Raw genomic sequence first — 24154 nt, 5'->3', positions numbered from 1 at the left:
CACAGATGGCAGTGATTTCGAACCGCGGGTTTAAGACTTTAAGGAGAAAATACTCAGCAATGGTGCTGACATATGGTTTTGCACATGGTTTGTCTTAAAGCATATTAAAAACACTACATAGTCATATAAACAACATTAAAAACTTGATTTTCACCGGTCTTTAACAAAAATGAAGCCAAAATAGAGAACCCATGTGTGACAAACTAAGTACACCCTATGATTTAATTGCTTGTAGAACCACCTTTAGCAGCAATAACTTGAAGTAATCTATTTCTATATGACTTTATCAGTCTCTCACATCATTATGGAGTTCTTTTGGCCCTCTCTTCTTTACAATGTTGCTTCAGTTCATTGAGGTTTGTGGGCATCTGATTATGCACAGCTCGCACGTCCTGATATTGCGGAGTTCGATGAGTTCCTGGGTCAACACATTTTTTTTGATCTTGGAACAACATTCTAGTCTGAAAATTTAGTCTTAACCCTATTCCTACCCCTAAACCTAACCCTACCCATAAGTTATCCCAAAAATCAGAGGGAAATGAATAACACTGATGTAGAAGCACCAATTCATGATTTTAAGCCTAAACTTGACATAATCTGTAAACTTGTCAAATCTGCCAGGATCAACAAAAATGTTGACCCAGGAACATGTTGAACTCAGCAATATCAGGTTATGCGCACAGCTCTCTTAAGGCCCTCGCCACAGCATTTTGGTCGAGTTGAAGTCTGAACTTTGACTGAGCAAATGCTACTCCTTGATTCTTTTCTTTTTCAGCCATTCTGTTGTAGATTTGCTGATGTGCCTGGGATCATTGTCCTGTTGCATGACCCAATTTCGGTCAAGCTTTAGCTGTCAGACAGATGATTCTAAAATACTTTGAGTTGACCATGAACTCCTCTTTATACCAATGACTGCAAGGTGCCCAGGTCCTGCGGCTGCAAAACAAGCCCAAATCATCACCCCTCAACCACCTTGCTTGACAGTTGGTATGAGGTGTTTGTGCTGATATGCTGTGTTTGGTTTTTATCGCCAAATGTGGCACTGTGCATTATGGCCAAACCTCTCCACTTTGGTTTTGTCTGTCCAAAGGACATTTTTCCAGAAATTGTGTGGTTTGTTTAGATGCAACTTTCCAAACCTAAGCTGTGCTGCCATAGTCTTTTTAGAGAGAAGAGGCTTTCTCCTGGCAACCCTTCCAAATGAGCCACACTTGTTCAGTCTTTGTCTAATTGCCTTAAAATAGCTTGAATGTAACTCTAACCCTTGCCTCATTTAATATACGTGGAACAATGAATATGCAAATTAGCCCCGCCTCCACTCGCTTGCACCAGCTCAGAGATCCACTCGGTCAACTTACTGAGGTAAACGCTGCACAATGGTATCGCTCTTTACAACATCGGACACATAACGGTAAGTAATATTAATATCATATCAACAGAAAAATATCTCTCGAGACTTCCCTGCTAGTTTGCTGTTAATGATATGCTAAAGCCTGCCAGCCTGTTGACGTGATTGGTTACAAGGTAGTTTGTAACATCATAGATACCACCTTGGGGTGAATTTGCTGGGACGTTAACTGTTGGTAAGATGGCAACTGTCTTGAATGTTTTTCACTGTGGAATGATGGACTTTAAATTGTATGGAAATGGCCGTATAACCCTTCCCAGATTGATGGCAGAAACAATTGCTTCTCTATCATCACTGCTGATGTCTTTCCTCTTTGGCATTGTGTTAACACACACCTGAATGCTCTAGACCAGCAAACTGCCAGAACTTCTGCTGAGTTGGTCACGCTTGCTGATGATCAGTTAATCACAAGCATTTGATTAGCAGTGCCTGGCTGCTACTTACCATCTTAATTCCTATGGAAGCAGTAAGGGTATACTTAGTTTTTCCACACATGGCTTCTTCATTTTGGCCTAGTTTTGTTACATAAATCATGACATGGTGTAATATGTCATGTGGTTGTTGTTGTATTTACCTAATTTTAAGACCTACCAAGGACCAGAAGATTTTTTTATTATGTCCCGATACGTAAAACCATAGAATTCAAAAGGGCGTACTTTATTTTTCATATGACTGTATGCATTGATTTGGGTGTATAATTAAGTGTTTAACGCAGGTCCACAAATTCACCTGTGCTTTGTTTAATCTTGGTGTCAGTTACAAGGCATGCGGTTTGGATTACAGAAAGAATACAATTAGGTTTAGTGTTAAATGCTTATTTAAGGGAATTACGGTAAATGAAGGTGATTCACGTTTATGTACAACACACAGTGCAAGTATTGGCTGACACAGAATGCTTTTTGTGGGTCATAAATCTGTCCTATTAATAGCATCAGATTCCTCACCGGTCAGTCCATCTATCTCGCCCTTTCTCTTTCTCCTCTTCCAGTTCACGTGTGCACGTATGTGGAAAAAGGTGCATGGGTTGCCGGTAACAATGTCTGCATATTCCCAAGGCTGTATTTGCCCTTTTGATGTCAGTATTGGCAACGGTGAATGAGGCTGTTGTTTCCACACCTCTTTGGCTGTTTTGGATGGTGACTCTGAATCTCATCCAGAAACAACAGGTGTGTGTGTGCATGTGCTGAATGAGTGATTGTATTCTGGAAGAATCAGGAGTGATTTAGACAGTGCCCTCCAATGACTACTTAGTAATTTTCACATTTAATGATAAGGTCATGAGTGTTCAGGACAGTCCTTCACGGTGCCACTACCTGTTATGCTTTCAAGTAACCCATTAAAAGTTCACATGAAGGATGAGCAAGCTTTTGTGTCTGTTAACATGCAAGAACAGCCTTTTTTGTGTCCTTTTAGACAATATTTACCTCTTTTTAACTATAATTGGTTTCTATAATTGATAATTGTTTTGGACAATTATTTTAATTGGTTATCAGTTATTTAATATTGGGTCTACCTGGTGGTTCTCTAAACATATAAAAGTGTGCGTTTAACAGGAAACAATACAGGTAAGGTAACTTTTTAATTTTTAATTTTAATGTGGTGTTTTCATTATTCTTTTTTTCTTAACAGACAAAAATGTTACAGAAATACTAATTATTGTTATATTATGTATTAAAATGAATAGTCAATAATTTAAAAAGTATAATTATTTTATTTATTCATTTTTTTTTACAATGATGATTATCAGTCATAAAAAACAGTATGGAAAGATCACATTTAAAATACGAGAATGTATTAAGCCTATAACCCCTCTTGAATATACACTTGTCAATGTAGCATTTCAGCAATAATGATTAGATCAAGTCATAAGCCCTTAGGCTGCCTGTGTGTCTGTGTTTGTTTATTATGTACTTCCCTTGAATCATACTTCCGTCTTAATTCACTTAGTAACTAACTCTTCTGTAGTCATTTATTAGACTTTATTGGCAGCCAGTATTATGCGTGGGTTTGGAATACGATTAGCCTAATTTCCCCAGGACACTTCCTTCTTTGATTTCCTTCTTCATGTTGGTACTTTATGCTGATGTTGTTTATCTCTTCATAAGCCCTCTCTCTCAAACTAATTCACAGTACCATCATAATTATCTTTGTAATTTAAGAGTCTGTTGACGAAGCTCTTTATGTTGTATCACCACGATGTAGTATTTGAGACCCCACCTCAGATGTTTGGTTTTGGCATTTTTAATCTATACATTAGATAAAGGTTCATCCTCTGTGTCATATGAAACTACTGAATGCCTTGTTGCTTGATTTTAGGGTTCTTTTTTTTTTTTTTAATCGCAGATGAATCGCCTTCAATAATGGCTTGTCAGTGAACTACGGCTCTGTCTATTAAATGCCGCTCCATTTGAAAGCAGGTGATGGCGATTTAGGTATCAGGGAACCGGCTTTACTGACGAAATGCGCGTGACAATCACATGCGATATATCGCCCAGCCCTATCTACATAATCACTTTTTCAAAACTCAAGATCATTGTGATATGTAATGAGAACATTTGGTTTAATCACCGAAACACAACAGTATGATCTTCTTTCAATTAAGTACTTTTAACAGTCAGTTAATTCAATAGCAAACAATGCAAGATACATGTTTCAAATCACCCTTGTTGCTCAAATAATTATCATTATCATAGTTATCACAGGCTACAGATGCCACATTAGAAAATACACTTGCATTACCTAAATTACATAACTCACTTAAAATCCATGATGTTTGTAATATTCAGTATGTTATCAAAAGGTGTGATGAAGTATGACACAGTCATGATGTGCTAGAACAGAGTTTGCTGCCAATACAGATGAAGGGTGAGTTACAGTAATGTGTCAGTCTCTACAATGGTAATGCCTCTGTTTACAGTGTCACATGGCATTCTATAATGTAAAATGATGTTGGTTTTCCATGTTTTATGGGGACTTTCTATAGACATAATGATTTTTACTTTATAAATGCTATATTCTATCCCCTACCCATAAACCTGCCTATCACAGAAAACTTTCTGCATGTTTACATTTTATAAAAAATTCATGTCATAAGATTGATGAGCTGTTTTCCTCATGGGGACCCAAAAAATGTCCAAACAAGGTCTAAATTACTGGTATTACCATTCTTGTTGGGACATTTGGTTCACAATGCATTATTTACAAGGACCACAGATGCACACACACACAAACACACACACACTTTGAAAATTGTGGTTATCATCTATAGGTAAATCTAAGATAAATTGCTTATGTGAAAAGAATTTGTTACATTTGGTTATCTATAACGTAAATTGCAAATATGTTCTATAAAAGTATGCCTATAAAATCATATCTATAGAAATCCTATAGGTGTACCAAATGATTCATTAATTAACCATTAAGTTGGATTTAATAATAGACAAATGTATTAAACTGAACGAAAAGAGATGCAAATGAAAAGTTTGATAGTAATAGTATAATGAAAGGCAGTTACTGTGAATGAAACATTTATATAGATGAAATACTTATTTTGTGTTGTGAAAAGGATACATTGTGATTTTGTGTATTGTACTAATACAATTGAAAATTTGCTGAAATGTGCTCATTTTATGATCTGTTGTGATATTAGTACTAAGAGTTTTGAAAATTGACCAATTACTTGTGAAAATTGCACCAAAGCAATTAAAAAAAAAAACTGTAACACTATTTTTAAGAAATCTTCAATAACAAAATATGTGACTGAAGGTCACAAAATGCAAAACAATGCAGGTGCTTTTTTAATCCAGGGCTGTCACTAATGATTATTTTGGTAGTTGAGTAATCAAATAATATTTTTTGTCATAATAAAAATAGACCTAAGTGAACAGTAGCTTTTAAAATGATTTCAGATACATGTAATATGTGGCAATAATGAGGCAGTAATAATTGGTTCAAATAAAGCATCAAAAGCAAGTAATCATACGGTTTTATTGAACAACACTGTTAAAATACATAATGTAATGTACTATAAACAAGAATCAACTTCTGTACATTACGTATTATAACAAACGCCTGCAGAGGTGATTGTTGTTGTTACACTTTACTGCATGGTCAAATCCTTGTTTAATATTGGCCAAACAACATTTAATTCAATTGTCCACTTAATCTTAAATATTTGGCCACTTCTTTACGATAGAATTGCTACAGCCACTCTAATTTCTTGAACAAGAACATGTGGACATCAAAACATGCAAACACAGAGCGAGGGTTTAAACTTTTATTTTGAAATTGTGATGAAATTTACAACAAATCACTCTGAAACCTGCAGTGCATATATTTATTTAATTGAATCGCAGCCTTTGTGATTACACAGTAACACTATGATATAGTTTTAATATGCTGCGGCTGCAGCCTTAGAAAGCGATCTAATAATGTGGTCCATTGATTCTCAACCGTGGAATGTGCCACTTCTGTATTTTGCTGGTTAAACAACATGATTAAATTGCAACGGAGGATTTTTTAAAATTGAACACTTGAATTTAATCGAGGAATCGTGACAGCTCTATCTTGTAACAAATATCACTTCAGTTGTGCTTTCTGAGTATGGAAGCACTGTAAAAGGTTTTGCCACATACTCAACATTAACAAGAAATATCATCACGTTTTAATATCGCGAGATCTCGTACCACGAGATCTCGTCACACCCCTAGTTATAACATAACTTTCAAATGTATTTTTAATATGATTGTTTTGACCAAACAGCGTTGCGTTACCCTACAATTTCATCAGAATTAAATACATTTTAATGATCAAACATAACTGTGTAAGAAAGTTCAATTTCAGGGAAGGAGGTGGGAACCAGCAAACATTAAAGGTGCATTCGAAAGTTTTTTTACAAGATGTAATATAAGTCTAAGGTGTCCCCTGAATGTGTCTGTGAAGTTTCGGCTCAAAATACCCCATAGATTTTTTTTAATTAATTTTTTTAACTGCCTATTTTGGGGCATAATTAGAAATGCGCCGATTCAGGCTGCGGCCCCTTTATTGCTCGCGCTCTCCGCCCTCCTGAATCGACTCTATCATTGCATAAACAAAGTTCACACAGCTAATATAACCCTCAAAATGGATCTTTACAAAGTGTTCGTCATGCATGCGGCATGCATACATCGGATTATGTGAGTGTTGTATTTATTTGGATTCTGAATGAGTTTGAGGCTATGCTCCGTGGCTAACGGGGCTAAAGCTAACATTACACACTGTTGGAGAGATTTATAAAGAATGAAGTTGTGTTAATGAATTATACAGACTACAAGTGTTTAAAAATGAAAATAACGACGGCTCTTGTCTCCGTGAATACAGTAAGAAACAATAGTAACTTGAACCACATTTAAGTACATTAGCAACATGCTAACGAAACATTTAGAAAGACAGTTTACAAATATCACTAAAAATATCATGTAATCATGGATCATATCAGTTATTATTGCTCCATCTGCCATTTTCGCTATTGTTCTTGCTTGTTTACCTAGTCTGATGATTCAGCTGTGCACAGATCCAGACATCCTGCCCTTGTGTAATGCCTTGAACATGGGCTGGCATATGCAAATATTGGGGCGTACATATTAATGATCCCGACTGTTACGTAACAGTTGGTGTTATGTTGAGATTCGCTTGTTCTTCGGAAGTCTTTTAAACAAATGAGATTTATATAAGAAGGAGGAAACAATGGAGTTTGAGACTCACTGTATGTCATTTCCATGTACTAAACTCTTGTTATTTAACTATGCAAAGATAAATTCAATTTTTAATTCTAGGGCACCTTTAAACATAACTTTAATCGTAAAATAAACATAAACAACAAAATGAAAGGAGCAACTGCAAACGACTGCGGCATATACTGTAAGCATAATAAAACAGCAGCGCAAAATGTCCCAGGCCTGGTTTTCTCTCGATCTTACACTTTTGTTATTGTTTTGAATAAGCAACCTCTAGTGGCGAAACTGACATACTGTGCCTTTAATTCCATTGTGGTGTTTATGATAATAGCAGAATACTCTATATATACTCTATATATACTGTATATATGCACTGTCATCATTTTGTTTTGTTTTCACCCTTTCAGTGGGAATGAGTGTGTGAGAGTGTCGAGGTAACAGTCATGGCGTCAAGAGGAGAAACGTGCGCTCCTCCTGAGGATGAGAGGGGCGTCCCACTGGACATTGATGATGTACACTTGCTCTTACAAGGTCAGTCTTAACTCTTATAAGCTTTTGGTGTTTATTTATTTTTTGTATTAAAATGGTTTCCTTAATCTGTTTGGTTAGATGTGCCCATCTGATCAAGCAAACAAAAAAAAAAAATGGACTTCAGTCTAAGTGGCATAAAAGTAAAAAAAAGTAAAAGTGGCCTTCTAAAAGAAGAGTTTAATTGTTAATACTTCAGGGTTCTATCATTTCATTTTAAAAAATTACACACACACACACACATATATATAAATAAAATAAAGAATTTGAAATGAATGAAAGGATTCTCCGTTGTTTGTTGGCTAAAGAATTGATCCCATCATAAATGCACTTATCACCACCTGACATAGACTTTCTTATTTGTTCTATGGTCTCCTTCCAATCTGTCTCCGCTTTCTGAGGTTTAGGGCGGATTCCTGGCGGCAGGAGAAATTGTAAACTGTTGACTCACTAAGTTTTCAAACAAAAACATGTTCTGAAAGGGTGTGCTAGAAGTTTATCGTATAAGTAACCCGTTTTCCTTTTTCTAGAACCTGTTGATCACTATCTTGAGTAAACATTATATTGAGTACACACTAACTTTACAGTTAAAATGTGTAATTTCTGCTTCATCAAACACATTGTAAAAATGATTGTTTTCCCAGACACTCTTCCTTTCTGCCATTGGTTGGCCAAACAGTTAGTCCAGCCTAAAACTTGTAGCATTTCAACTTTTAACACCTCAATCATGAATACAATAAGCTGTACGGTTTCTTCTGTAATGTATTATTATTTTTTCTGAATGATTATTCATTTACCACCTTTCCTTAGTTCAACTGTAGCTGTTTTATGAAGCAAAATCCCCTTGAAGACCTTTGAACCTGATGTTGTCTCTTCTTTCATTTTCTCTTACTTTAACGGCTGTGTGTGTCATGTGTCTCAGCGTTCCTGTCAGTTAAAACTATCGTTGTGTTTGCTCGACAGTCTCTGCTTACTGGTGCATGGTTTCCAGGCAGCTGAATGTTTGCTATGACGACAGTTTGTCTGATGTCATGTTTAAGTGACATCACATGTTTGTCTCTAGTGCAGTGATGACACTCATGTCATTTGAATTAAGATTAGTACACATTATTTTTAACAAGTTAGCAGTTTTAGTTAGATGCTAGTACATTCAAGAGTACATTCAGTAACACTAAAACACTTAAAACATTATACATGTATCATATATATGCATGTATCATATATATGCACATCACAACTCTCTAAAGATTTTCAGCATGACAATGGATATGACAATGTTAATGTATTTGGTCTTGGCAGAATAGATCTGCTACGTTGCTGCTGCAGAACAAGTACAGGAACTTGCTACTGCCAATACATATGCCGATATGCTGCTGTGAGCATGTAATACTGCTTCAGCACAAATAGCATATATACAAGTACCCATATCTGATCTATACAGCTGTAGCTGGGGAAGGTGGAGGGTTTAAAACTCTGAAACCATTCTGCAAACAGCTATAGTGAATGTTAAGCAGCAAGCTCATTGGCTGCAGATGCGACATGAACCAGTCAGCTTGTGCAATGTAGTTAACACAACCTGATGATATTTACATTGTTAAGGATCAGCCTGCGCTATCTAGAGTTTCATGACAGAACAATATAAATATATAGAATTAAAATATTCATGATTCTGAAGCTGAAAATACAGAATTATTTTAGATGAATACACTTGCACTCATATCTAGTCACGGACTAGATATAATTAAAATAATGTAGGCCTCTTTTTACTGGTAACATAAGACATTTGGCATTATCAGGACCCACAAATACTCCCCCATTGCATTATTATACATTATAACATTATATATATAGTAGTTTAATGTTATATTGACACTAAAACACTGTAAACTTGAATTTTTTTCTCATACAGTAATTTTCATTTTGGGTGAACCATACACAATACATATTGTCACTATCCACAAAACATATTGTTGCATTTTTGTATTGAAATTTATAGTTAGACCCCTAATATTTATATTGCTGTATGTCATAAGGGATCTTCATTGTACACAAGTTAAGTTCCTTTGTGGCTGTGCAAACAGGATGTCCAGTGTCCAGTGGGTTTCTGACTCAGCCTGTTGGATCTTGTCCCACGAAACTAAATGAACATCTCCTATTGAGGGAATGGCCCAGTCTACCTTTAATAGCATGGGAAGAAGTTTAAATTAAATACAACTGTGATGGGTGGGTGGTTGAGCCGACTGAGCGTCTTCATGGGTGTTCAGGGAAATGCTAAATGAGGGGAAATTTCATACAGAAACGAAGGAATATGGTGTCTCTCAAACCCTTGTTTGAGGTGGAGGCTGTTGGCGGCTCAAAGATTGGTAAGTCGAGCCAGGTTTCCAGTGGTCATGCAATGTTCTCCGCTTATAAATAGTTATGTATGAAGACATGCTGTGTTTTTTGATGTGCTATAAACCAGAAAGCCCTAAAGCTGCTCTCTGGCAAGATGTGTACATATTTGTGCATAGATGTATTCTAGTTCTGCCAATGTATTCATACAGTTTCCTACACATACTGTTTTTCAACATGTGAGTTTGGTCCAGAAATAAATCATATCTGATATAATATTTTTTAACAGTGGAACAGGAGCAGATTCAGAAGAGGACGTTCACAAACTGGATCAATGCACAGCTCTCCAAGGTAAACCCAAGAACAATTCATAACTTATGGTAATGACTATGACTGTGCAGTCTAGAAGTGCTATCAAGTTAAACTGAGACTGAATTGCTGACTCACTGGTCAGTAAGGAAGGTCTTTTATGCTCCGTCTGCCTTTGAGCTTTGCATATGGCAAGGAGCTTGATTTATTTATAGCTCCCTGCCCAGCAGCGGTGCACTTCAACGGGCTGTAACATGAGCCATGTAGCCCATCCATTGGAACTTGACTGTGTTTTAAACACAAGCGCTCTTAAACCTTCTGCAAGTGATAACCTGTGGAGATCTCCAGTCATCCGCAAAAGATAGTAGTAGATATTCCAAAGGTATTTGGTCCATCACAACTATTATCAGTCAGTTTGCACTTGCATTGGTAAGAAAACAGTGCCATATAAAAAGAACAGTTATACTGAATTAATTATTTTGAATTATTATATTTTAACATGTAAAATATCATACACTTTAACTTTTAAATAACAACCATTTACAATTATATAGATAATATTTAAATAAAGTAAATATAAAATAAACTAAATTTATTTTAATAAATTATATAAATTTATACAAATATTTTTCTACAGTCTTTTATTCCATGCTCTATTTATTTTATTATTTTTCTGCTTATGCCACGATAGCTTGACATCAGAAATGCTCCATGTATTACCATGTGAACACTATTAACACTTTCAGATGAAATACTGATGTGTCTTTCAGAGGAGCCCTCCAACCACTGTTAAGGATTTGTTCTTGGATCTTCGAGATGGGACTCGGCTGCTCGACCTACTGGAGGTGATGAGCGACCAACGCATGGTGAGTGCTGAATATCACTGTCATAATGCTGAGATTCAGCCAAGATTGATTTATTTACACTGAATCATAGAATTGTTTTGCATGCAGTCACAGTTAGCATACAATAGAGTTTGTTTGTTTCTCTGTAGAAGCGTGAGCGGGGTCATGGTGTGTTTCAGCAGAGAGGCAACATCGAGACCGCTTTGAACTTCTTGAAGAATAAATCTGTAAGAGGTTTTTTGTGATTCTTACATGACTGATGATGGTTTTCCATCTGTTAGGACATTAAGATTTATATACAAATGGCATAAACAACTGTTTATGTTCTCACAGATCAAGCTGGTGAACATAAACATCCCAGACATCATAGAGGGGAAACCTTCCATCATTCTGGGCCTGATATGGACCATCATCCTGCACTGTCATGTTTGTATAACAATGAAGAGACCTTGTGTCTTTCTTTACAAAAACATGCATATCATATATACATGCATCTTTCTTTGCCTTGAGCTTTTTTTTCATTGTTTACTTCAAGACCTTTAGCATTTTAGCTCAGAGAGGGGCTGTACTTTTTGAGATTTGAGACACTTTTATTCCTCTAGAAGAGAAAAGAACATCAAAATAATGATGCACACTGGAAGCATATGGTATTATGTATCCTTCAGAAGATTCTTTTGTATCAGTGGACCTGGGTTAAAATGAGTTTAGTGGTTCTATTTAGTCATATAGTGAATAAAAAAAAAATATATATAATAAATATAAAATATATATAATAAATATAAAAAAAAAAAAATATATATATATATATATATATATATATATATATATAAATATCAAAATGTATGTCATTGTATTTTATATACACTTCAGTTACAAGTTTGGGGTTGATAAGATTTCTTAAATATTTTTGAAAAAAGTGTCTTTATGCTCACTAAGACTGCATTTAGTTAATAAAAAAATACAGTAAAATAATTTTTTTTGATAAAAAATACAGTAAAATTATTATTATAGAAATATTATTACAATATAAAATAACTGTTTTCTTCTTTTAAATATATTTTAAAATGTAGCTTATTCCTGTGATGGCAAAGCTGAAATTTCAGCATCATTACACCAGTCTTCAGTGTCACATGATCATGTAAATTTATAAATGTCTTTCTGTTTTGATCAATTAATATGTCCTTGTTGAATAAAAGTATCAATTTCATTCAATAAAATAAAATTTTATTGACCCCAAACTTTTGAACGGTAGTGTACATATTAATGATAATATATATTATGCATATTTTTATGGAAAAGTTATCCAAAATCTACTGCAGAAATAATGACATTTTCTCTTTGCCTTCCTGTGATAATAAATCTTCTTGTTTGCTTTTGGCCAATACATCTGTATTACACATGCTCATTTCTCGTCATTGCTACAGATAGAGGAGCTAGCCAGCACTCTCTCTTACGGATCCCGTTCATCCTCCCTGGACTCTCTGTCCAGTCTAGATTCTGCTCCTGGGTCTCCAGGCAGTAGTCCTGTTCCTCGAGGAGCATCACCTCTCCATACGCGCTTCCGCCTGTCTGCTAAGAAGGCTTTGCTCCTGTGGGTTCGGGACCAGTGCCAGAAGTGAGCTTCATCTAGCTAATGCTTTCAAGCACTTTGAAAATTTGTTCAAATTGTTTAGTCTATTTGATGGGCGTTCCAATTGTTTCTCTAAATATTTTCTTTCTCCAGGGTTGGTTGCTTAGCCAGCGTGAGGGACTTTAAGTCCAGCTGGAGGAGTGGTGAAGTGTTCCTGGCCATCCTCTGCTCCCTTAGACCTGATTTGGTGGACCTCTCCCAAGCCCAGACCAGCAGCCACCTGGAAAACCTGGAGAAAGCATTTCACCTTGCTGAGAAGGAGCTAGGAATTCCCAGACTGCTTGAGCCAGAAGGTGAAAACTATTAGCAGCATCCCAGTTTGTCCCAGTCCCAAATGCCACCCTCAGTCTTCGTGGTCTTCTTCCAATTCAACACTTTGCATAGGCTGTTGGGTAATAGTTTGCTGTGAAGTCTGTATTTCAAACTGGGGTCTGCAAGAGGATGCATGTGGATCTGTCAAATTTGAAAGGGATAAAAAGCATTGTTTAATTTGAATATTTTTTTTTATGCATTTAGTTTCATTCTGCTTTCTAAATACTGGTTGGAAGTCATGATATTAATATGATAGTTATTGACAGCACTGGTTTTTAACAAAGAGGAAAAAATATTTAGCCATTTTTATGTATTTATACTGTAATACTGTGGTTCTCCACCAGGTGGTTGGGTCACACTGCTAAGGTGACCTCAAGATGATCTTGCATTTAAAATAAGCAACTACAAAGCAAGATATTTCTTATATTAATGTAACCTCTCAACAACTGTCTTGAAAAACCTGAATATACTGTTTGAGGTACTGTAAAATTGTAAAACTCCATGGGCATTTTTATATTTTAATAAATATACTTTTTTTTTTAGTTATGCAAAGCTAAAATATTTTATGAGGTAAAAAAGTCCTCATCCTTAATTATTTTCCAGTAAATCATGAACAATTGGAAAAGTCATGGGGCCTTCAAATATTGTCATGGATAGTGGGGGGACTTGGAGTCCAAAAGGTTAAGAACCACTGCTTTAATAGTGGGTAGAAAATAAATAAGTTCTTAATACAAGATAAATACTTTCCAGATAATATTTTAATAATTTACTTAATTATAAAGATTGTATAAAAGACCCTCCCCCCATCCCCCCCCAAAAAATGTGTTTCTCTCTCTCTCTCTCGACTCTTCTTGGTCATAAAAAAAATCCCAGGATGTACTTCAAAATAGAGTAGGGGTGTAACCCTGGCCAAATTTGACCATTGGCCTCTGTCCATCACGGCTTCCTAATCATCCCCATATACAGATTGGCTTATCCACCAATAAGCTGGAGGCATTCTACTGCAAAATGGCTGCTATCGCATCATCCAAATGGATGCTGCACATTAGTGGTGGTTAATATGTAAAGCACTTTGAGTACCCAGAAAATATAAATGTAACACATTATTATTATTATTACTAGTGTACAATGTATTTATGCTTCTTTATGGTTTTTGAAAGTTTATACACTTTTAAAATCTTTCTTCTTAGACATTGTTGTCAGTAACCCCGATGAGAGGTCCATCATGACATACATTGCTCAGTTCCTGCAGTACTCCAATGATCTTCCCTTAGCTGATGATGATTTTGAGGTGAGGCCATCTCCCAGCCGGATCTGTGCTTTTGCTGATCTGCCTCTTTTTTTCATTCACTTTGTCTCTCTTTCTAAACCCCTGGCCTTTATTATGTTCCTCCAACTTCGCTTCCTCTTCCTCTCTGTCACCCCCTCCTGGTTGGATGCAGCTTCAAACTCTGCTCTTTCCCACATGCCTCTCTCCTGTCAACCTCCCTACATACTTCACTCCTGCTGTGCTGGCCTCTCCACTGCACCAGGTACAGGCGTCACGGAGCGCTTGTGAATTCCTTCGCAATATCATTCCAGAGTCAGCTTTTACTTGTTTTAGCATGTTTTCTGATTAGACAATCAATCTCTGGTTCAGTTATGTTGCCTTGCCCTGCCCTCAGGCTTCACCCAATCAAAAAGCCAGAGAGATGAAATGCTGGCTACAGCGAGCCTATCAGGAATTACTGGAGGCATGGGCCTCCACAGGGGGGAAAGGATATGCAGAAAGGTATCAGGTATGTTGAATGTTAAACCATAAATCATCACTTTCAAATGTAAAACGCGAGTCTTATGACAAACCCTGAATGAATGCCTGTGTTTTTACCCAAGGCATTTCAGAACTTTGTTGGAACTTATTATGATCAGCGACGTCCAGTTATTCCAGTGCTTAGTGCAATGAGACGCTGCGCTAAACCCAGTGAGGAGCAAATGGAACTGAGAAAGGCCTGGGACACGATGGAGGAGAAGGTAAATTCTGCTGATTAAATATGTCACCAAATACATATTGAACCTGCAACAGATCTGACAAAAACATTTGTTTTTGTGTTGGGACCAGTAAAAACACAGCTAGATTATTTTATAAACTTTTTCCCCTTACTCTTTCCTAGTTACAAGAGTACAGAACAGAGCTTGATGTTGCTTTGCCAGCCCCTCTGAACACACTGGGCCGGTGGCTCCAGCATATGGAGACTGTGCTATCTGAAGACAGCGGGAGAACAGAAGATCATGTTCTTGCTGCCAGAGATGCCAGATACAAGCAAGAACAGCTGAAGGTCAGTGGGCAGCCATGTATTATCATGCTTAGTGTGTATTTCTGAATTACATGGGTGCTTCTGTTTTTACACTTTCTGTATCTTCAGGTCTTGGTTGAGGACTTAAGCCAGCACTTGAACACCCTTCATCACTTCCGTAACACCGATGATAATGGCTGTCCTCAAGTGCCAATCGAGAAGCTAGAGGAGATCAAGAGACGGTTGGAAAACAAAACCTGTTTAGTCTTCCCTGCTGAAAAGACCAGAATATGTTGTGTTTTTGGGATGCTGGTGTCCCTATCAGGCTTTTTAAGCAGCTACAAGACTCCCTAGATCAGCACTAAATTAGTACAGTTTGCTGATCTAAGATGGTCTTTTCAACAGGGCCACCCTTCATTTTTTCTCACTGTTGGTGTCTTCAGATATCCAGGTTTCTTGCTGATGTTCCTTATTCTTTTTGATAGTTTCACCAGTGCCAGAGTGACAGCCAAATACCACAGCATCAAGCTACAATACAGAGAGCAGATGCACAATGTTTTTGACCTACTGGGACAGTTGAAGTCCAAGCTGAGCTTGTGGAGAGGACCTTACGGCTCCCAGGAGTCTGTGCTCTCTCTGCTACAGGATTGGCATGTATGTGGCCATTTGGAGCAGTCATTGCTAATTGCTAATTCACCATGGGTTCCCTTAAGAATGTTTTCTTTTCTAGAAAAGCAGTTTTCGATTTAAGTTATGACTTGAATGAAAGAAAGTCTGTGATGAACGTTACTTCAAGACTTTCGTAATTTGACCTTCAACACAAATTACATGCAGTCAAACCTTAAATGTGAACTTTGAAGATGTTTATTTCTGGCAAGTTGCTACATGAGGACCATAACTACCAAAAGGGTGTGAGTTTATATGCTTGATGAAGCAGATGAACATTGTAGTGTTTATTTACTCATGAGTTTTACTTCTATTTCGAAAATCTATTCAAAATTCCAAAAACTCTTTTGGATTTAATACAAACTGAACTGAACTTGTGCAGTTTATTTAGGTACAAATCGTTCAATTTGCTTGCTTTTTAACTGATTGTTCACCATTTCTGCATTTAGTGAAAGCATAAGTAGTCAAGCCATAGCAAAACAGGCTCATAATAGAGAGACAACATATTTTTGTAGGCCAAACCAAAAGTTAGCATCACACTTGTTCGCTTGATTGAAAGCCAATAGGATTTTTCTTTTGGATTATTGCAGAAAATAAATCTGTGACCAACAAATGTTTGATAACTACACATTTTGTTTATGATGGCAATATTTATAAATTTACAAATCTTTTAGGAATTTTGAAGCCTAAATAGAGTTGTCAAAAGTAAAAAGCTGAAGTTAGACTATAAGTACACCATGGTCGGCCAACTTTAACATCACCAACACTAAATTTCCAACAACTCTTTTAATCTTTACGAGTGAGTAGATGAGTTTTCCTGTTCGGCTGATGATGTTTATTGTCCCTGACAACCGCTATAGTCTTTTTATAGCCTTTTTCAAAACATGTAAAAGCTTAAAAAAAAAATCATGAGTGGGTTATTACTGATGTATTTTGTCATTATTGTAGAATAAAACATGAAAATATCTTGAGCTTGTGTTAACCACAGACCTTATCTTAGTCATTTAACTAAAATCCCAATGAACATAAGTGTTAAAATGCTAAATCATTTCTGGATTTAGGGACTCATTCCTCCAGCACTCTATGTTCTTTAATTCTTGAGCTTGTAAGCAATGTGTATATATCCAATTAGGACACTGTTGACAAGCAAGGCCTGGTGTGGATGTTGAAGGAAGCACTTCATAAGTTGAAGGAAACAGCAGTCAGTTATACAAGCAAAGCAGCTTTAGGTAAGATTGGATTGATGTAAGTTCTGTTATACATTGGTTGAATGAAAGCCATTGGCTTCTTCATGTAACTTATGTCTGATCCTTCTCTTCTCTTTCTTTTCCAGCAGATGATTCGCCTGTGGTAAACAGGCAGGTAAAAGAGGCTGATAGTGAGACAGGTGTCAGCACAGAAGCTGCAGAAGTCGTAAGATCCACCATGGAGCGTGTGCTGGCTGCTTGGGAGTCCTACAAAGACTGCCTGTATCTATTACAGGTCTGGCTGGGGCAGGAGGGCCAATCACAGGCTCAGTTGAAAGAGGTACAGCATTTGCCATTTAAAAAAAATACAACATCATACACTGTATACAGTGGCCCCCAAAAGTATTTGAACACCTAAGCCGCATTTAAAATGTATTAATGTCATTTCATTAGACACCAAAATATAAAATAAGAAACCAAATGGCATTTATCCTTGTTGGGACATTTGTTAGATTTCAGTTGTGAGAGTGATAGCTTAGGTTAGGGGATGATTTTTGTATGTGGTTGCTTTTTCCAGAGGTTCATTTGTCATTCATCTTGTGATCTCTTTCATAATGCAGCAGAAGCGTTTTTCTGCCAAACTGAATGAGTGGAGTTCACGTCAAGCCCAGTTGAACGAGGCGGGAAACTTTCTCATTGAGATGAGTGACGCCTCCACCAGCCATTCTCTGACTGAAGAGCTCCAGAGACTCAACATGCAGTGGGCTGACTTCATAAAAAGGACCAAGTTTGTGAGTTTGTAAAGACATGCCCTTCTGGTTTTCAGCAGGGTCTAAAATAACACTTGCCAAGCGCCAAAATGTGAGTGAAAGCTGTCTTTGACAAAGAAATGAAACGGTTTCTTTTAAAAGAAAATGCAACATAATACATTATCTCTCACAACATGAACTTCAACAAACATTTCAGTGAAAAGTTTATTATCCATTTATACTAGGATGGCTGTTAAAAAATTAACACATGGTGTCACGTGACTATTCAAAAGATTTCTTACTTTACAACACTAATTTCAGTATTTAATTTGAGTAACACTTTACAATAAGGTTCATTATTTAACATTAGTTAACTACATTAGCATTATTATACATTAACTACATTAGCATTTATTAATCTTTGTAAATGTTAATTTCAACATTTACTAATACATTATTAAAATCTTGTTAACATTAGATAATGCACTGTGAACTAACATGAACAAACAATGATCAACTGTATTTTCATTAACTAACGTTAACGAAGATTAGTAAATACAGTAACAAATGTATTGTTCATGGTTAGTTCATGCATTAACTAATGTTTAACTAATTAACCTTATTGTAAAGTATTACCAAACATTTTTGTATTAGCAACTGCAAAACAGGACACAATGGGCTGCATTGTTTCTCACAAATATTCAAAGTAAAAAAGCTAAATAATCTTAATATTAAGAACAACAATAATGCAAAATAAAATTTCATAGCTGACAAGAAATATTTATGGCTGTTGAATTACATCTACTTTTAATGACTTGCCAGACACTTTTGTCCAAAGCGACTTACAAATGAAGAGAACAATAGAAGCAGTTGAACCTAAGAGCAACAATATGTAAGTGCTGTGACAAGTCTAGTTAGTAGCAAGTTTTTATATATTAGGGCTGTCGAATTATCATGTTAATTTAGTTAATTAGTTACGGAAAAGTAACGTGAATAAAATGATTTAATGCACCAACCCCGCCTCAGACCTATGCAGTTCATCTAACATTTCATACAGTTGCTTGGTGACGAACATGATACAGGGCAACATGATGTAGAATGCCTCTAAAATTCAAGATATCAGGGCAAAAATGCCTCTGTTTTTTTTTTGTTTTTTTTGTCTCACATTTATAGATATAGTTAAGCTATATCACAAGAGTAATGAGCGCAATATCACACAAGTGCTGTTTTTGATATTGATGCAGTTGTGTTATCGATTTTATACAACAGTTCAATAAATAAGAATTTAATATTGTTATATTGTTGATATTAATAATAATGTAATATTACAGACACAATATTGTCAGTTTTGAATTGCCTACGAAAATTTTAAATATTACCTAAAGCCACAGCAGAACTGTTGCCTGTGTTCGAGCAACACACAGAGGTGTTGTTTCTGAATAATTCGTTTAGAGTGTTAGGCTTCAAGTGTTGACAAAAAAAATAGCCATATCTTGAAAATGGCTAAAGACTCAGATTGAGTTAGGCAGGTCATTCCACCAGCAGGGAACAGTCAAGGTAAAGGTCTATGAAAGTGATTTTGAGCCTCTTTGTGATGGGACCACAAGGTCCTGTTCACCTGCAGAACGCAAGCTTCTGGAGGGCACACAAGTCTGAAGTAGTGAGTTTAGGGATAGGGGTGCAGAGCCAGTGGTAGTTCTGTAGACAAATTCATTAGCAAGAAGGTGTGGCAAAAAGTTTATTTTGAAACCTGGATATTTTTCAATTAAAGACAAAACTCTTTATTCAATCCAGTAGAACGGGTTTTAAACCGCATCACTCAGCCTTTTCTGATCCTGTAAGTTGCACAACTTGTTGGTGGATCTTTACAAACTATTTTTCACTTTCTTTGAGTAATACACTGACAAGCTGGTGCATTAGTCTATTGTATTTCAAAACCACAGGAGCTTTCTATTTCAACATCTGTCCTTACAGTTGATAAAAGCATGTGTTTGCCTTTTGTTCTTCATCTTTTAACATTCTACACCCTTGAAGAGATTGTGCTTTATTGATTTTAAAAAAGATATTCTTGTTTAACAATGAAGGGCTTATGTTATTGTTAATGGCATGTTTTCAGGCAGTGGCCCCTCAGCCCATCTGTGCAGTCCCGGGTGTTCAAGCTGCTCAGGGCCTAATGCAGGAAGCTGGGTGGGTGCTTAGAGAGACTGTGGATGTGTCATCTACACCTCTACGTCTTTACAGGAAAAAACTCCAGGTATACTGATCTTTCTGTCCCAGCTATAGTGCTTCATGTAGTTCACACTGTTATATTAGATGTTTCCTCATTGCATTGTTTGTCTTTCTTAATTTTTATGCTTGTTTTTTTTTCTTTCTTTACTCAGGGCATAACTAAGAAGATTTCACAGTTCGATTTGCACTCTTTATCTCCATCTCCAGACTGCAAAGAGGAAACTATTCAGAAACTCAGACAAACTCTCCCAGAGGTTAGGCAATATTCTGTCCAGGTTAAACGTATTAGATGTGTTGTTGATGTAAAAGATTGTTACTTGCCCTTAGTTATTCTGTGGAACTTTGAAATTTTCAAGAATCTTTATGAGTCATCATTGAGTCTGTGAGTGAACGAATAATTCTTTTGAATCGGTTCTTTCCAATGAACCAGTTCATCAGACTGATTCGTTCATATTTATACATATCCATTTATTTGGATTTTCACTAAATGATTATTGTGGTCAAAAGAATGAATGATAACAAAATTATTGCAGTATCTATAGAAATTTTGTAAGTAAATTATAAAAAAATGAATTAAATAAATATATCAGTCAAAATCATCTTCTCTGATATCCCCCCCTCCCCCCAACCAGCTGGTTGGAAGCCATCGTTAAGGTGCAATACCGACTTCTACTATGTTGGACGGTCAACCAGATAATTACTGGTGCTTTATTATTTACATTTTTAATATATTTGTAGTATTAACGCAATATCAACATTTTTTTTTTTTTTTAAATCTCGGTTATCATCAATTGGAGTAAATTGCGTCACCCCTAATTTGGAACAACATGAGGATGAACTAATCATTTTTAGATTAACTGAAACCTGTGTCTGTAATGAGAGTAGTTCTTTTAAACTTGGAACTGAGCAAATCTGTGGACATATTTCTGTGCAGATATTTGAAACTTTGAACCGGGTGGATCAGGTGTGTGAGGGACTCCAGAGACCGGCCTCTCTGCTTGAGGGTAGGCTGGCTGAGCTTGAAAACTGGAGCTCAGAGGCCCAAGAGGTCTGCCAGCTCCTAAAAGAAAGGCAGCATAGGGGCCACTGGGGGCCACATCTCAGGACTAAAGTGAGCAGAATTAATATAGTTCTTGAGTTCATTTGGTTGATCAAAGCAGAGCTTTCACATTGTTGTCTCTTGATTCCCATTGCAGGCACTGATTTCCAGAGGTCTACAACTGGAAGGGCAGGTAGTGACAGAAGGTGAGGACCTGCAGGTGCTTGTGACATCAGTGCAGAAGAACTCCTCCCTGCCTTACCTCAGCACATCAGCCCTACAAGACCGACTAAAACGGACTGTCTCTCACTGTCAGGTGCATTTCTTTGCCAGACCACTATCAGTTAGGGAATGTTTAAAATCACAATGTTGTAAATGCTCACACCTTCCTCTATGTCTGTCAGGAGGTTACTGAGATGCTCAGTTCTCATGGAGTGAAGCGTGAAGGACAGCCTGAAAGTGAACAGCCTGCTACCAAGGCTTTTGTCCATGCACATTCTCAGCCTGAATCCCAAACTGAAACCATTCAAGACAATCAGGCTCAGACATTTTCAAAAAGCAGCAAACTTTCTCTAGAGAGCCCAGTAGAGCCTCAAAACCAAGAACATCATTCTTCTCACCTGCAGTCACAATTGGAAGCCACCAGTGGTGTACATCCCCAGGTTCTTCCTCAGCTTCACGATAAGTCTCCCAATGACCAAAAGAAAGCTATTTGCCAAACACAGCAAGCAGAGCTAAAACAGCCTTTGCTGTCATCTGTTGTTGTCAGGAAGGTTCAAATGAAACCCCAGACTGAAGTTCATCTTATCTCTGTAGACTCGAGCCAAACCAGTAGCTTTGGACCATCAGACTTTCAAGTTGTCTCAGTAAAGTCAAGCCAAACCAGTGGCTTTGGACCCTCATACCCTCTCCAAGTTATCTCTGTAGACTCAAGCCAAACCAGTGGCTTTGGAACTTCAGGGACTCCCCAGGTTACCTCTACAGACTCAAGCCAAGCCAGTGGCTTTGGATCCTCAGGGACTCTCCAGGATATCTCTACAGACTCAAGGCAAACCAGTGGCTTTGGACCCTCAGGGACTCTCCAGATTATCTCTACAGACTCAAGCCAAACCAGTGGCTTTGGACCCTCTGGGACTCTCCAGGTTATCTCTGTTGACTCAAGTCAAACCAGTGGCTTTGGACCCTCATACCCTCTCCAGGTTATCTCTGTAGACTCAAGCCAAACCAGTGGCTTTGGACCCTCAGGGACTCTCCAGGATATCTCTACAGACCCAAGCCAAACCATTGGCTTTGGACCCTCAGGGACTCTCCAGATAATCTCTACAGACTCAAGACCAAACCAGTGGCTTTGGACCCCCAGGGACTCTCCAGATTATCTCTACAGACTCAAGCCAAACCAGTGGCTTTGGACCCTCTGGGACTCTCCAGGTTATCTCTGTTGACTCAAGTCAAACCAGTGGCTTTGGACCCTCTGGGACTCTCCAGGTTATCTCTGTTGACTCAAGTCAAACCAGTGGCTTTGGACCAACAGAGCTTCAGGTTGTCTCCATTAGACTCAAGCCAAACCAGTGGCTTTGGACCAACAGACCTTCAAGTTATTTCTACTGACTTAGGACAAACAAGTGGCATTGAACCATCAGACCTTCTGCAGTCTACATCTTCAACTATGTTCAGCCCAAGCACTTTGCCTAAATCGTCTACTGTGAGTCAACCAAGAACACCAATCAAACAGCCCCTTTGTTCACCACCAAAATGGCAACTTCAAACCTCCTTGGCATCCCCACACCAAAGAGAAAGGGTTCTAGCCAGAAGTCACAGCTTTCCCCAGCCCCTTGAGCCATCACAGACCCAGTCTCCATCCTCACCTTTATCTTGTCCAAGCACTTGTTTGGATACACCAGTTACAGTGACTCAAATAAGAACGCCAATCAAACAGCACCTTCAGCAACCTCAGACCTTAATGACAACCCTAGGCCAGGGACAAAGGGTTCTAGCCAAAAGTCACAGCTTTCCACAGCCATCAGAGGCTCTGGGTGTTCCTCATGTCCCAGTACAGAATGAGGTATATGCCAGAGCTCAGGCTTTAGCCAGGAGCAGACTTGGATAAAGCCAAACAGCACCTGCATGATCACATACAGGATGTCATCACTGTAATCAGTGCCAGAGAAAAATCTAAAAAACAATCCAAGAAAAAGCAGGTGAGACCATTTCAAAATCTTGTGAATTGCAAACAAATAATAGTTTAAAAAAAATCAAATGTACGGTCAGCCAAAACACATACGCATAAGCTATTATTGACTGCTGCTATCTTTATGTTCTATAGGCAGTATCACGTCTTCTGAGGCCTGCAGTGTTGGAGATGTTTCTAGAAGCTGTGAAGGGAATGGGGCATTTCTGCTCTGATGCCCAGCTCAAAGACATGGACCTCCTCTCTCATTCAGTTAAGGCCCAATGGGAGGTAAGGGTAGTTTATTATTTCCAAACCATTGGTATGTTATGACACTTGGTGAACCAGCTGGCAGTATGGGTGGCCAATAGCATCTGGCTGCAGACTTGCACCTGCACTTTCCGACTTGGACTCTCAGTCACCTGCACTTCCTCTGTCAATGATGTCACTTGCAAGTCTGCAGCCAGATCCTTCTCCTGGGTGGCCAATGCCACCATGTCCCTTATGTGATCTTGTTCCAGCATAATTGATTAAATCATAACATCCTTTAGATTGAACTACTATGAATATGAAATATACTTTGTGTTTTTTATTTAGGCAGTATAATACTGTGTGTGCATGCAGCCAACACATACCTTAATCTACATGTCTCTGCATGTGAGCATATCTGCATTAAATCCAAATTAGTTATTAAAACCTCATTCTGTATTTTTATATAATGATTAAATCATTAAGGATTGATTTGTTGTAAAAGGGATCATTTATAG

General features: G+C 37.5%; 1 protein-coding gene across 1 annotated transcript in view; it reads left to right on the top strand.

Annotated features, from left to right (window-relative positions):
- Positions 1-24154, top strand: part of LOC125277985 (nesprin-1) — a 115982-nt gene that overhangs the window by 2955 nt on the left and 88873 nt on the right. The window contains 25 exon segments of the mRNA XM_048206656.1: positions 7530-7653; positions 10271-10332; positions 11061-11156; positions 11285-11362; positions 11469-11561; positions 12560-12750; positions 12859-13058; positions 14268-14368; positions 14742-14855; positions 14950-15087; positions 15228-15392; positions 15480-15592; positions 15836-16004; positions 17149-17245; positions 17350-17543; positions 17824-17994; positions 20069-20206; positions 20334-20435; positions 21116-21292; positions 21378-21536; positions 21625-22495; positions 22554-22765; positions 22767-23318; positions 23320-23418; positions 23544-23678. Of these exon segments, the coding sequence (XP_048062613.1) occupies positions 7566-7653; positions 10271-10332; positions 11061-11156; positions 11285-11362; positions 11469-11561; positions 12560-12750; positions 12859-13058; positions 14268-14368; positions 14742-14855; positions 14950-15087; positions 15228-15392; positions 15480-15592; positions 15836-16004; positions 17149-17245; positions 17350-17543; positions 17824-17994; positions 20069-20206; positions 20334-20435; positions 21116-21292; positions 21378-21536; positions 21625-22495; positions 22554-22765; positions 22767-23318; positions 23320-23418; positions 23544-23678 (4515 nt within the window). The 5' untranslated portion in view covers positions 7530-7565.

The sequence above is a fragment of the Megalobrama amblycephala genome, linkage group LG11 (assembly GCF_018812025.1).
Source record: "Megalobrama amblycephala isolate DHTTF-2021 linkage group LG11, ASM1881202v1, whole genome shotgun sequence".
Lineage (NCBI taxonomy): Eukaryota > Metazoa > Chordata > Actinopteri > Cypriniformes > Xenocyprididae > Megalobrama > Megalobrama amblycephala.
Note: the sequence above shows the minus strand (reverse complement) of the source record. Positions and strands in the feature narration are given on the sequence as shown.